At 35.6% G+C, this 14434-nt stretch overlaps 1 protein-coding gene across 1 annotated transcript in view; it reads left to right on the top strand.

Annotated features, from left to right (window-relative positions):
• Nucleotides 1-14434, top strand: part of cdh13 (cadherin 13) — a 462542-nt gene that overhangs the window by 385888 nt on the left and 62220 nt on the right. The window contains exon 12 of the mRNA XM_015374092.1: nucleotides 10329-10471. Coding sequence (XP_015229578.1) covers nucleotides 10329-10471 — 143 coding nt within the window. The remainder of the gene's footprint in view (nucleotides 1-10328; nucleotides 10472-14434) is intronic.

Below are 14434 nucleotides of genomic sequence, written 5' to 3' on the forward strand. Positions count from 1 at the left end.
TTGTTAAAATCATCTAAATTCTGATAAATAATGATTAAAATATAATATTCTGTGTGTATTGGATGAATACCATGTACAAGTTTTATTTTTTTAAGGATTTTGTTAAAACTTAGAACTTCTTCATGATATTCTAATTATGTGACCAGCATGTACATGCTACGAGAAGTGAGGAATTCTTTTTTCTTAACATCAAGACCAATTTATTCATGTTATTAATGTTTCAGTTCAATTGCATTTTTAGCATCAAAAACGAATCCCACATCTGAGCTTGGACAATTGTCCATATGAAGGTCAGATGGATGTCAGGCAAAGTGTGGTTAGATGCCTTTGATGTCCATTGTAAGAGGCTGTCCTGTTTTCTTTCATTTTCCATCTTTATGTACAAAGGCAAATGCTATTGAGAGAGTGGTTTTATTAACAAGTATAATTGTTAAAGAATTAGTTTGATTCAAATAGGTTAACCCTCAATCTAAAGAAAACTTAATTTATATTTTTTTGGAATTTTCACATTAATGTGTCTAGAAGTGTGGGAAAACACTTTAAAAAACACACACACACAGTTTGATCCCGTTTTATTTATTTTTTTTAGATGTATTTTTTCGGATTTTGTAACAGTTTTGTAGCTGTTTCTGATTTTGTAGTTCAACTTTATGCTATCCCCACTTCCTTAAAATGTTTATAGTATGATGTTTAATCTCTGCTCCAACAGTTTGGTATCTGTTCATGGCTTTCTGAAGTTGATAGCTGTGCACTCACCATGATATACAACCAAAAATGTTATTTTCCCTGTATGCACTGCTTGATGATTCGGAGGGGACAAATATCCATCATTTCCTAGAAAAAAATCTACTAATAGTCAACAGGAAAACAAACTCAGCTTTAAGAGACAGATGGATGAATTGAGTATAAGCAGTGGGAGTTTCATCTCAATTCCCCAGGGATTCCTCAACATTAAAGGAATTTTACAGCTTGAGAAAGTAACTGAAATTAGATGAACACTGGACCCAACTTCTTCAGTTTCAAATGTTTAATGGTAGGCTTGTTGTGATGGCTTGTCTCCAGGTGACCAACTAAAAGTTCATGAGATATGCAACTCGAGCTTACTTAAGTAAAAATTGTAATCTGAGAAATTCTGTCCTCTGGGGCTCAAAGGGAGCTGAACCATATGAGCCATGTAGCCTGGTTCATTCCAAGCTTCATCTAGGGAAGCAGATATGGTCTAATCAAAGCTATTTGATTACTGGATGGGAAATGTAGACTCCAGGGATCTTGAAACTTGACCTACTTAGAAAGTGAAGATATCACTTGTATTCTGGTTGATTTTTACATAGATTATCTGTCTGTCAGCTCTTTACATTTTTCAAAATAATTCATCTTATTCTCTCCACTGCTAACCCACACATCTCTATATATGAATCTATTTATGTTTATATTTTTTACATATTTATTTTACAACAATAAACTATACCATTAATTAACAAATCAATGAAGACAGAAGTAATACGTACAGTGTACTCTTGGGGATGGTAGGAGGGCTCTCTGCAAAGATGCTACTTGTGTAATTATTTTATATTATAATCAGAATATCAGTCATATTTTTTATCAGGAACAAAGAGCCAGATTGTCTGTTCATGGATAATTCCCTACCTCCTTTGAACCCTCTACTGATATTTCAGTTAAAAAAAGATTATCATTAGTAGCAGTTCAACTTCTGACTCACATAATTTCTTCAGCAGGTCAACAGTTTTCCTTAAAAGGCTGAGTTCACCTGCTACTCCTCAGACTGAAGAAGTTCCTCAGGGAAAGTAAAGTTACTGGAAAACTCGACCTTATAAAGCTTTGATAGGGACAAATATATATATTATATGTCATTTATAACAAAACTTAGCATTTTAAGAGTAATTTATCTCTCAATACTAAATATATGTCTTGGAGAAGTTGGTCAACAAAGAAGAGCCTGTTCAGTTTTTGGATTAGTTGACTAATGTTGTGCAATAATGCATTTAGTGCAGTTTAATTTGCAGGCATATCAATGTATATCAGTTGATTATAGCAAATGAAGTGTCAAACTCTTGTAATGTCAGTCCAGATATGAAATAGATATGATATTTGATTAGTGACTTAATTAACCAACAGCCAGTTTAAAGCATTTTTAACACTTTTTGCGATATCTTATTTTTTTCGGTGTGTGTTTCTGTGTTTTGCCAATATAGCTGCGGGAATCGATGTCCCAAAGCCAGATGATAACCCGACAGATTTTCTTTCTCTAGCAGACCATAATAAAAGGATGAGAAGTAAGGGGCACAAGAAAGAGATAGAGACAGGAAAGAGGGAAGAGCTTATGAAAAGAGAAAAAAATAAAACAAACAATAGCAAAACTAAACAACATAAAAGTTAAACAGTAACTAGAAGAACACTGCTTTCACGTCTGCATGGGATGAGAGGGAAAGAAAACAGAGAACATTAACAACAGAAAAAAGAAGACAACGGACAACCAAAGTAAACATCATAAAAGCTTCCAGAACAGCGGGAGTCCTTCAGATATCCATGTGTGTAGAAGGCAAAATCTATTGTGATTACACAGTACTGTAGTATTCAGGTTGGTATATATCTGTAGATGTAGCTAAGTATTTAGTAACAGTGTCGGTGCATTAACACTTGAAACCATACTTCCTTAGTATGAATACATCAGCATTCTTGTGTATTAAGGATTTACAAAGCTTCTTCAGTTGTAAAATATTGTCAATAGTGGATGTGGGCAGGGAGAGAATAGAGAATAGTTATTCAAGGGTCCAGGACCGATAAAGAGGGGGACGTAAAGCTCCAGATATCAATGGTCACCCCACATCACTGGAACTCAAGAAGGGCAGACATAGTAGTGGCCACGGCCACCTAAGAAGGGCAGTTAATATTACGTACAGAGATGGGCACATTTAATATTACAATTAATGTGCATATAAAGGCCGGTAGGACATAATGGAATGATTTTGGAAAAGACAAAAGAGCTATGATTTTAATGAGGGCAGTTACCCTGGAAGTTACGCAATACAGTAACTTCACTTCATACAGCGAGAGAAAATCCTGGTGTGCATAAAAACTTTAGCAGCAGAAAATACAGTAGCAAACAATCTCTAATCCTTCTGAAACTGCATAAATTTACTTTTAACCCTTAGAACAACCTTTCTCTCACAAATGTTAAATGCTTAGTTAGAATGAAATCAAAATATCTCACCTCCTCAACCTGCATAATGTCTTTTCATTCTAAGTGCAATTCCTCCATAGGATAAGTCATGGAAGAGTAGCAAACCAGTTGTATTTTAATGACATTAACACTGAAATCAGATTTTTAAACCGTAGTGATACAGCATCTGAATATTGCTTTATTTCTGCAGATATGAACCAAATTATTTCACACTCACATAAACCCTTTCATCCGTTTCATTGGTCCTTATTAATTATTATGCAGAGGTTTCTGTTTTCCAAGTATGTCTTAGATCACTCTAGTCCTGTTTCACCAAAATTCAGCATGGATAGGTAATGAAAAATAATGACACAATTAAACAAATCAAAAGCCACATAGGTCTATAGACTGCTCCAACTAAATAACCTTTATTAATTGCAGATTTAGGGGTGTCAGTAAAAAAGCTTTTGGCAATTTTGGTAGAATATTGCGTTCGGAAACAAAATTGTAGAGGGTATAATATTATCATGAAGCTGCAAAAATGGTATTAACTGGTTTAGTGCAAACACTGTGAAGAAAATTCTGATTGATCTATATTTGCATAACTGGTCTACTTTCCTTAATTTGAATACTAATAGTCCTCTGAAATGTTTCCAATCGTTTGGGCAGCTTTTTCAGCTCAGTAGGAAGTTTTATGAGTTTTTACTATTTATTACTGTTTTTTTTTTTTAAGTATCTAGGTTGAAAAACTCTTGTATAAATTTTATTTTACAGTTTATTTTGTCTATAAGATTGTTGTTTTTTCGACAGAGACCTTAGATTTAGTCTTAGTCTTCAGGACGAAAACTATTATTAGTCTTAGTTGCATTTTTGTCACTATGATATGTTATAGTCTTAGTTTTAGTCGACTAAAATCAAAAAGGTTTTAGTTAGTTCTTTACTAGACTGGCAGCTCTTGCCCAGATACTACAATTCCTGTGTATAGAATGCTGCCATGCATTTCATCATTGCTGTTGGGCAGAAAACTACTTGCCCTACTTTAAACAAAAGTGTCTCACAAAAGCTGTGAATATAGCAGAACTAGTTCAACACATAGTATTGGTTAAAATAGCAGACAGACAGGCTAACAAAGTGTACAATAAAGGAATGGTTTTAGACATATATAAGGTTTCCATTCCAAAGCAAACACTTCCTGATAAACTATGAATAATGCATTATACACACTACACAGATCAATAAAATCTTCATTACTGCAAAAAAGTAAAGTGTCTACTTTGGCAATTTTAGCTCTTTTCTTCAATTTACCCCTCAGTTACTGCTGCTCAGGGATCAAAGTATATTTAAATTCTCAGGGTTTTGATAAACAGAAAAATACAGAGAGAACACATAATTGCCTTGTAATGCCATGGCAATCCAGACCTAAATGGAATGAATATGCTAACTAAAATGTTGACATATTCAAAGGAAACATAGAAAATGTTTTAATGACAATACAAGGAAACATCATATTGAAATAGATAGAAACAAAACCAATGACAGAGAAATATTCAAAGATCTGTGTACCTGTTCACCTGGCTCTTTATCCCAAAATAAAGAGTATGCAATGAAATATTTTCTTTGAATATAATTAATTCATTTTGATATAAATTAAAGAATGTTTAGTATCACCTCTTGTGAGCTGGAAGAAATAAGACAAGGATTTTTTTACACTTGGCAGAAGATGATCAGCCACATATAGTTTTATTAAGCAGCGAGGGCAGGAGGAGCCAAACTGCTGAGAGCGAACCATCAGTGTGGAGCACAAGCACAGACTCTGAGCTAAGTGTGCTCAAAGACACATTTCTGCACAACCACAGCTGGATAAGCAGTTTATCAGAGTTCAGCGCACAGTACTGGACCATTCTGGGTTTTTTTCCCCCTGTCGCTGCTGCCTTGATCCATCTGTGGTCATGCAGAATGTGTAGCGCTGCACACCAGGTGGTGGGCGTGATCAAACACGACGCAGCAGCACGACTGATATGGCTTAGCTGGTCAAACAGATCAAAGCATAATGATGCATTTTAAACGTCTGACCGACCACTCACTAATTTTGATTAAGGCTTATCTCGTTGCTGAAAAGTCACACCCATAACTCATCATGATTTAGTAATCAAATCCATGTTTAGCTCGTCAGTTTTTGGTTATCGTCTTGGAACAAAAAGAGCATCAACAAAATAATTTTCTGCATCATCATCGTTGACAAAAACAACAGTGGTCTATAACCATTTTAGATTTAGTAATTCAGGTAAGAAGAAAATACTAATATAATTAATAATGTATAAGTAGTTGACCATAAGGACAATTATGGTACTGTCTCTGTCTATGTATGACATATTTGTTTGCCTTGATGGTGCCATCTCAGCCATCTCAAGTAGTTTAAGCAGCTGGTTGATGTTGAAATATCCCAAATGGTGGAGCTTAAGATGTCAAACTATACCAGCAGAGCAGTATATACAGTACAAACCTCCCTAATACACGTACTTTTCACTTTAATTGGCCACCCTTGTTTAAAACACCTCTGTTTTTTTCTCAGCTCATCCATTGTAGAAAATGTTTGTCATCGGTTGAAAACACAACTTAAAGAACAATAACAGTGGGTCAACGGCCAGTAATATAATTCATATCATTAATACTTTGGTCAGAGGGAGATAGCTGCGGCAAACCCTAAACATGTCTGCAAAAAACAAAAAAAAGTATAGTGGATTAGATTTTTTAATTGAAGGCAATGTATTCATTGGATTGTTTCGGTATCAACTCGTTTCTTTAAAAGAATCTCAAAAAGTAAAAAGAAATACAAGTGCCAATCATTTCATCTAAGAATAATTATATTTTTAATTGTTTGTTTTCCTGAAGATGTGCTGCAGTCAGAGTTTGAAAATAATTTTGTTACATAATTCTCTGAGTTTTACAATAGCTGTGTAGGGCGTGGGCTGAGGGCAAAGACAAATCTGCAATAAAAAATATAAAAGTAATTAAAATGTTTGCATCTAGAAAGTACATTAAACAAGCTCGGAGGCTCCCACTTTAAGTTATTATTTACAGTATATTGTATATCCAACAAGCTCTGCATAATTAAAGTTTTACTGGTTTAAGCATGTCCCGGTAAGTTCTACTACTTAATTCTGAGAATTTTGTTTTGAAACAAAATCTTAAACCTTCCCAATAATTACCCCTTAACATGTTTCATGAATTAAAAAGAATTAAATCTGCAGAAAACTGTTTTTGTTTTTTTGTTTTTTTCATTTGCTTTTTGCTCAATTATCTGCCAGCCTTTGAACAGAATGATTAGCACATTTTACACAAATTACAGAATCAGCCCAATTTGGCTAAACTTATAGCACTTCCAAGAGAATTTAGAGTCACTCTCTAATTCTAACACATTAAAACGCCTTTGGCATCAAGACCTACGATAGAGGAGGAATAGCTGTATGATGCATTTTGCAAGGGATCATTATAATGAGACATTTTGACAGGCATATGAAGCAGATTGCAACCGTCCTAGACCAGTCTCCTCTGTGGCCTCTTAAAGCTAAGAGCAATTTAAACCAAACCATTTGGTGTGAGTGCTGATGCCAATATAGTAGCCCTAAGGATATAATTCTGCAATTGTAAAAGGAGAAGTAATAACTAATCATTTTCATTACTTTGTAATTTCTGCATTTTTGCAAATATAAGGAAAGAAGTTTGTTGGAATCATGAATAGAATAGACACAGGCAGGATATTGTTCTTTACTTTTTGCTTCCTTTTTCAATGTATAAATTGGATTTGATTGTTTGCAGCTAAATGTGGCAAAGTGATAGCATTCTGTTTGTACACTGACTCATTTGTTGACTGATTTGTTTTGGCCTTCTCTGGTTTTGGAGATAAACACGTTGAGCCAGATATGAATATACTTAATGGCTTTTTAATGTCTTTCTAATTTGCACTTTAAAGGGATCTAATGGACTGTTCTTGTGTTTGCACACTGCAGAGAAACAGTGGATCTGACTCATTTAGTGGTCTGCATCAGTTCTGACAGGATTCTGACTCATTTTCAGAATTTGCTCTGAAGCCAAACAGCTTATCACTTCCACATATCTGCAAGAAGTCCACATAATTTGATCTGATTGAAAAAAATCTTTTACCTAATTTTTAAGCTCAACTATTTTTAGGATCACTGACCGATTCGCTCTACCTCTATCACATCTATCTTTCATTTAACTGGTTAATGAAAATATGATGCTGTATAAAACTAATACTTTACAACACCTTTGACACTGCAGCATGTAGGATTTGATCAAGCATGCATCCACAAACCTTTTGACTTGGCCAAATTTCATTTGCAATTTTTCACATAACGTGTTCTTTTGCTATAGAAATATTGTGGCCTCTCAATCTTGTTACACTTTTATAGACTTGACTTTTGAACCAAATTATTAAAAACGCTTTTCATAAGCATTTTTAGATGGATGGATGGATGGATGGATGGATGGATGGATGGATGGATGGATGGATGGATGGATGGATGGATGGATGGATGGATGGATGGATGGATGGATGGATGGATGGATGGATGGATGGATGGTCTTTAAGACAATTTGTCAGTGAAACAAGCTGACTTGCATTTAAAAATCTGAAACAAATAACCTTATTTTATGTAAATTATAACTCATCTTATTTTAAGAGCAAAAAATAGTCATTACAGGGGAGATCATATTATGTACTCAACTTAAAGGCAAATATGGGGATTTTAAGTAAATATATATGTATTTTTTTATCAGTTATTGCAGTGATTTCAGTCTTATGTATGCAAATAAGAACAGTAGCTTGTCAATTACTTTTACTATAGGCATAATGCTAAGACCTGCCAAAATAGTTTAAAAGACAGGATGACAAAGTGAAATATGAGTGGGCCTCCATTTAATTTTAATGATGTAACAGTTAGCCTCCAATAATGTAATCGGCGATAAGACAAATGAAACATGGAAGTTGTTATGCTGTGAGCCTCTCTGTTACATGGAACAAGTCAACTTCTTGAATCGTCTGTGTTGTGTGTATGGGGGGTGTTTGTTGTGTGTGGGGATGTGTGAGAAATGCATTCACAAAGAGCAAGTGTGATGTTAAATGTGTCGTCATTAACAGCGCATTTAACCTCAGAGCCTTCCTCTTCTGTTACAGTAAAACAGTGTGTAGGTTAACAGCAGTAATCACTGGCAAGGAGAGTGTATGTGAGAGTGAGAGGGGAGAGGTGTGAGCAGAGGTTGATTGCAACGCCATTTCCCCAGGCTTATTTGAGTTCTGTTAGCTGAAGAGCTCAATTTCAAAGACAGTTTCTCCACTACTGAGCACTTTGGCAAAGAGCAGTTTTATGGTAAAAAGAAGTATGCAGTCATGTGTGTTGGTATATGTGTTTCAGTAACTTTTACCCAGTTTTTCTGCATGTCTGGAAGTTGCTTTACAGAAGAAAACACGGCACTGCACATCAAACATTGAGAGTTCATGCAATGGTTTAATAGGACTCTGAACTACTTCTCATAAATCAGCCATTGGCGAGTTCAGCCGAGACCCTTTTTAATCAGCATCTAGCAGTCATCAGAGCCAAACTGAGTGGTTACCTCAGTTGGGTCGTGATCCGCCCTTCATCTTGTTTTCAAGGGGATGCCGGCTATGGATTGGCTGCTCGCCCACCAGATATCTGGAGAGGTTCTTCATCATCTTCTGACCTTAGCTCTGCAGGAGGCACTGCAGCTGTAGCTGCTGTCAAATGTTGGTCTGGCAGAACTTTTCTTTTGACATTTTACAACATCTCTATGGCAGATTCTTCAAACAAACTGTTTCAACAGTTGATTCCGCCTCTTTGTTACTTGGCCAGATTATCTTGATTGCTTTTATTGTTGACCTCTTATATCACCAGCACTGAGTTGGTTGCAGAATATTTGGAGGACCAAGCTGAAAAAGCACTGGATATAAACAAAAAATATGGTTCAGACCTGAACTTATAGTTAGCCATATGACTAAGCTTAGCATTCTAATAAAGCAGCCATCTATGTTAAGAGAGAAAAACCAACCTTAAACAGAGGGTGTGGAACTTACAATTCAGTTATTGAGATGATTCCTTCCAGGTATCATCACAACCACCACCCCATCACAGAGGAACAAAGTACCTCCTCCCTTCAGCCAGGTGAACAATCCCTCTTTTAACAACCGACCTTTCAGAATCATAGACAGGTGTCAGATATTACAGGCTAACAATGGAACCAAACGACCCGCTCGTCGGTTTCAATTTGCATGTTTCCAAGCAATACAAGGCCTTGTCTATATAAAGCCTCAAACTCACTGCGGATCCAGACATTTGAATTGAAAAAGCTTCCTGGAGGGGAGGCAAAACGTCTTCAATCCTTGGAAACCAAGTCCAGTGGATTGTTTTTTTAAACTTTTACAGAAAGCACCATTTGTAATCCTATTCATTGGTTTTTTATGGCCTTGTTTACATGATAAATCAGCTCCTTTTTAGTTGTTTGAAGTAAATAACCCAAGGATTCATCTTTCTTTTTATTGCTAACCTTTCTGCAGTGCACATAAACATTTTACATATATATATATATATATATTTTTTATTAACTTACACAATTTAAGTTACCTCAAATCCCTGTTTGTTTGCATCAAGATCTGAGGCCTTCAACCCAGGCCCAGGGTTGTGAAGGTGCTGCTGGGAGTTAGGAAGGGGGGTTGTCACTTTTACAAAGGTACCTGATAAATGAGAGAGGCAAAATTTAGTTTCAAAACTCTCTAAACTTAACAGGTGGAATCTTCATGGATTCAACCCCCCTCAGTTTTCTAATCTATCTATGTGAGTACCTTCTAACTGGCCCTTCCTCCATCTCTTCATTAATCTTGGGGTTGTGTTCTAAAACATAAAGGCCCCAGATTGTTTTGATCTCTTTTTAATGCAGAAGATGTACATTTCTTAAACACTGTGAAAGAATTATCATGAAAGAAATATACCAGTAAACTAAAAAAAAAAAAGCAGTAAACATATGTATATTGTAAAATAAAGCACATTCTGTAGCTGGTGTTTTTTTCACATTTATACAACAGCTTCTCTGTTTTTTTTTTTATGTTTTGCAGATATTCTGTACTGCGGGACCCAGCTGGCTGGCTGAGTGTGAACCCAGTCAGAGGAACTGTCAACACCTCAGCCGCGTTGGACCGAGAGTCGCCTTATGTCCAAGCAAATAAATACACAGCTCTCTTCATCGCCACCGACAATGGTAAGTTCCCAGATTTAAACACAGTGGCTGGCCAGGGATTTATCTAAAACAAATACGATGGGCAGGGAAATGGATTTTAAAATAATATTTGCATCAACTGCACCGAGTTGGAGTTGTTTGAACTGGGCTGCTTTGGTTCCCTGCTGTGTGGTACCAATTAAGAAAATATCTGCTACGAATGAGACACGGAACTCTACTTTCCCTCAGATAAGAGACACTGAGCAGAAATATGTGTGTTCTTTTCCTGGTTCTTCTGGAAGCATTCAAGTTGTATTGAAGTTGGATTTGTTTGTATAATCTATAGTAAATATATGTTTTTTGTTTTTTTTATCAGCGCAGACAAACTTGCTACAGATTAAATGTACTAAAGCCTCCTCATACTTTACTCTACAGGGCTGTGAAAAATAATTTTCTTTTGTACAAGTGCTGAATTTTTTTCTTCTTTATTCCACAGTAATGGAAATGATAATAGCAATAGAAGCAATAAAAAAGTTTAACATTTTAAACGTTTTCAGTTTAATATCCTATCAGTTAGATGTCTGATATAAAATTGGGAGCTGTTTAAAAAAAGTTTATGTGTTTTTTATAATATATAAACTCTGTTTATATTGTCTTTTGTACAGGTATTTCATTTTTAATAGCATCTTGCCTTAACTTTTCCCTCTGTACTACTGGAACCAGAATTTCCCTAAAGGAGTATTCCCAAGGGATATATAAAATTGAGCCTAAGTCCTTAAAACTAGATATTCTGCCTCCCATTCTACTATTTTAATATTTAGTTTTTTTGTAATATGAAAAAAATATATATATATTGTATAGGGTGTTTTAGCTTGCATCACCAAACTTATCATTCAGACAATCGTACAGGTTTTACAACGTTAAATTCAAACACAGATCATTTGCATTAAATAAATTATAAAGTTGAAGCTCCAAACACAGAGAGTAGCCAATGATTGTTCTTTTTGCACTTTCATTTGCTTTAATTTGAAACCGCATCTCTTCTTTACTTTAGCTGTATTGATCTAATGCAGGGGTCTGCAACCTACGGCTCCGGAGCCAAATGTGGCTCTTTGGACCCTCTGCAGCGGCTCTTAATAGTGGCTGAAATGTATAAAAAGAACTAAATAATGCACTATGAAATAAATACCAGTCTTAAAAGCTTTAATGGTTTTTAGACGATGGATGAGGATGAAATTAAAAGAACCGGAAATATGTTTTAGAGCCATTTTTTCTTTTAATTAACTTCGAATTTATGTGTTTTAATACTATTTTGAAAGCTAAAAATTCAAACACTGTTAGGTGTTTAAGATGACGACTAATTTCCTATACCAGATAATAACAAAAAAAACAAATATATTGTTTTTTTTTTAAAGTCATACCTTGTGTCTCCAAACAACTTTTACTTGGTCAGACCCTGGGAAAAATGGCTCTTTGGATATGAAAGGTTGCAGACCCCTGATCTAATGGAATAGAATAGAATAGAAATATCTAGGGATGCACGATATTGGGATTTTGGCCGATATCCGATATGCCGATATTTTAAAACTCATGTAGCCGATGACCGATATCGATACCGATGTTAAAGCTATCAAATAAATTTTTAAAAACGCGGTATCGATCTATTTTACTTTCAAATTCTCGTGAAATTTCATCTTTCTGTTACAAACTGTCGTGATATTTTGCAAATTCTTGTGAGATTTTGTTAGTAAAATAGATCGATACCACATCAATATATCAACATATAAAAATATGGCAAAATTTCGTGAATTTTCGGGGGAAAATCAATATTTTTTCCCTCGTCTTTAGAAGTTTTAAGTCTGTAAAAAAGAAGTTTTTGAGGAAAAAGAAGAAGTAGTTTTTATTTATTTATTTTTTTAAAGCTGATCAAATATCGGGTTAAATATCGGTGGGGTGGCCGATGTCCGATATTCAGTTTTAAGGCCGATACAGGCCGATACCGATAGGGGGCCGATTATATCGTGCATCCCTAGAAATATCCTTTATTGTCTTTTAGAAATTCAATACCACCACATCATTTTTTATTTTACTGATATTTCCAGTTCAAGTAGGAGCTGTATTACGTTTACTCATGTTGGTCAAGTCAAAGCCTGGACCTGAATTTAATACTTTGGTATGATCTTTAACAAAATAATTATTTTGAAATTGATTCTGCCTTTACCTGAGTTGTCTTTCACATTTAAACAGTTTCATGACCTCTTTGCTGTAGAGATGGTGTTTTGAAATTATTGGCTTTAAACTCAACCTTTTTATCATACTCACCTGGATAGGTAACCACCATCATCCTGTGGTGGCGATAGGATGGCCTTAAGTGGCACCGTGTCCATCAGACCATATGGTGGCTGCTTGGTACTGTCAGAGAAGCTGCTGCTCGGAGAATTCCCTGGGCTCACATGAAAGTGTAGAGAGCCCCGGAGCTCCCTCTTTTTTTCTTCTCTCCTGGTCTCATCATCTCTCTGTCTCTTTGTCTCCCTTCCTGTTTCTTTCTCCTCCGCCCTATCAATCCATCTGTTCTCTGTACTCAGGAGATTCTGACAGATCCATTAGAGGAACTGAGGGATTCTATTAGTAGGCAGCAGAATAGCTCTGTTGTGCTGGGGAATTCGGCAGCCTTAGAAAGATGAGTGCTGAAGGAGGAGTAATGATGGGGCAGGAGGAGAAGGTGGGAAGAGGTGGAAGGGTCAGTGAAGGAAGAGAAAGGAAGGGACATGAGAGGAGATAACAAGAAAAAGATATAGAGCCAGAGAAGTAGGCAACAGATAAATGAAAAAAAGACAAATGGTGAGTGGATCCAGCAGAGAGAAAGAGTAACATAAAGACACAAAAAGTAAGGGTGTCAGTGGGAAACACAGTTTGATTTTTTTCTTTCCAGCTTTGTACGTTTAACCATAAATAACCTGAAAATAAAGTGATTTCAATTCTTTTCAGTTTATGTTTGTGGAGAAAAAAAGCAGCTATGTCCTCTTACAGCATTTTATTCAGGTCCAATTCCTATCAAATTATATATTCTGAATGATATTAATCTGTACAGTCAGATATAGTTGAAATTGTAATACAATCATAGTCAGATTCTGTTCATCATGTTGCTGGCTATTGGTTAGAAGCTACCTTCTTAACAAACTGCTCAAATCGGGGTTTTCAGTTTTTTTCCAAATCCTCAGGAGACAGTGGAGAGAAACAAAGCTACCTATAAACAGGAGTGCAAGTAAGACGTAATGCTCTGATAGTGTGTACTAGTAATAAGTTTTAGGGGGAAAGTTATGCTGCTTGTCATTTGTGTCCCGCGATTTGGCACACAGTTCCGAATCTGAGCGCGTTGTGACGCTGGGGTGCTGTGTTTAAATGTAATATAGATGTGTCCAGTGCATGTCTGGTGCATGCTAAACTCTGGCCAGCTGTGCATTGCACACAAACAGGTCTTTGCGTGCATTCATCTCCATGTCTGCATTTGTGCTCAGCCGCTTACCAGCTCGTTGCTCTCTCAACATGATCTGCATTCTTGGCTGTCTATGTACTTGCAACTCAATAAACTATTTGTCACTGAGCAACACATTTTGCCAAGTGTGAAAAATATTACTTTCAGGATTTTATTTCTTCCATTTTAGTACAGGTGATAGAAAACTTTCTTTAATTTCCATAAAGGAATCCTTATAATATACCCAGAAAAAATATTTAATTATCTTACAGTTTATTTTTGAATAAAATCCAGATTAAAAAGTCACATAGACCTGAGGATATTTTCCTCTCATAATTTCTCCTTTTTCTGTCCACCCAAGGAGGATATACATGTTTTCTTGTAGCTCTTCTCTTTTTCCTTGGAATATTTTACCATTTTGCTCTAGACTTTTTTTTTTTTTTTAATCAGGTTCTGGATTGTCATATTATAAGCTGTTTTCTGTGTAGTTTATAAGGCTTGTAATTTTTTTTTTTTTTTTTTTTTTTTTT

The sequence above is a fragment of the Cyprinodon variegatus genome, unplaced genomic scaffold (assembly GCF_000732505.1).
Source record: "Cyprinodon variegatus isolate N-32 unplaced genomic scaffold, C_variegatus-1.0 Scaffold97, whole genome shotgun sequence".
Taxonomy (NCBI): Eukaryota; Metazoa; Chordata; class Actinopteri; order Cyprinodontiformes; family Cyprinodontidae; genus Cyprinodon; species Cyprinodon variegatus.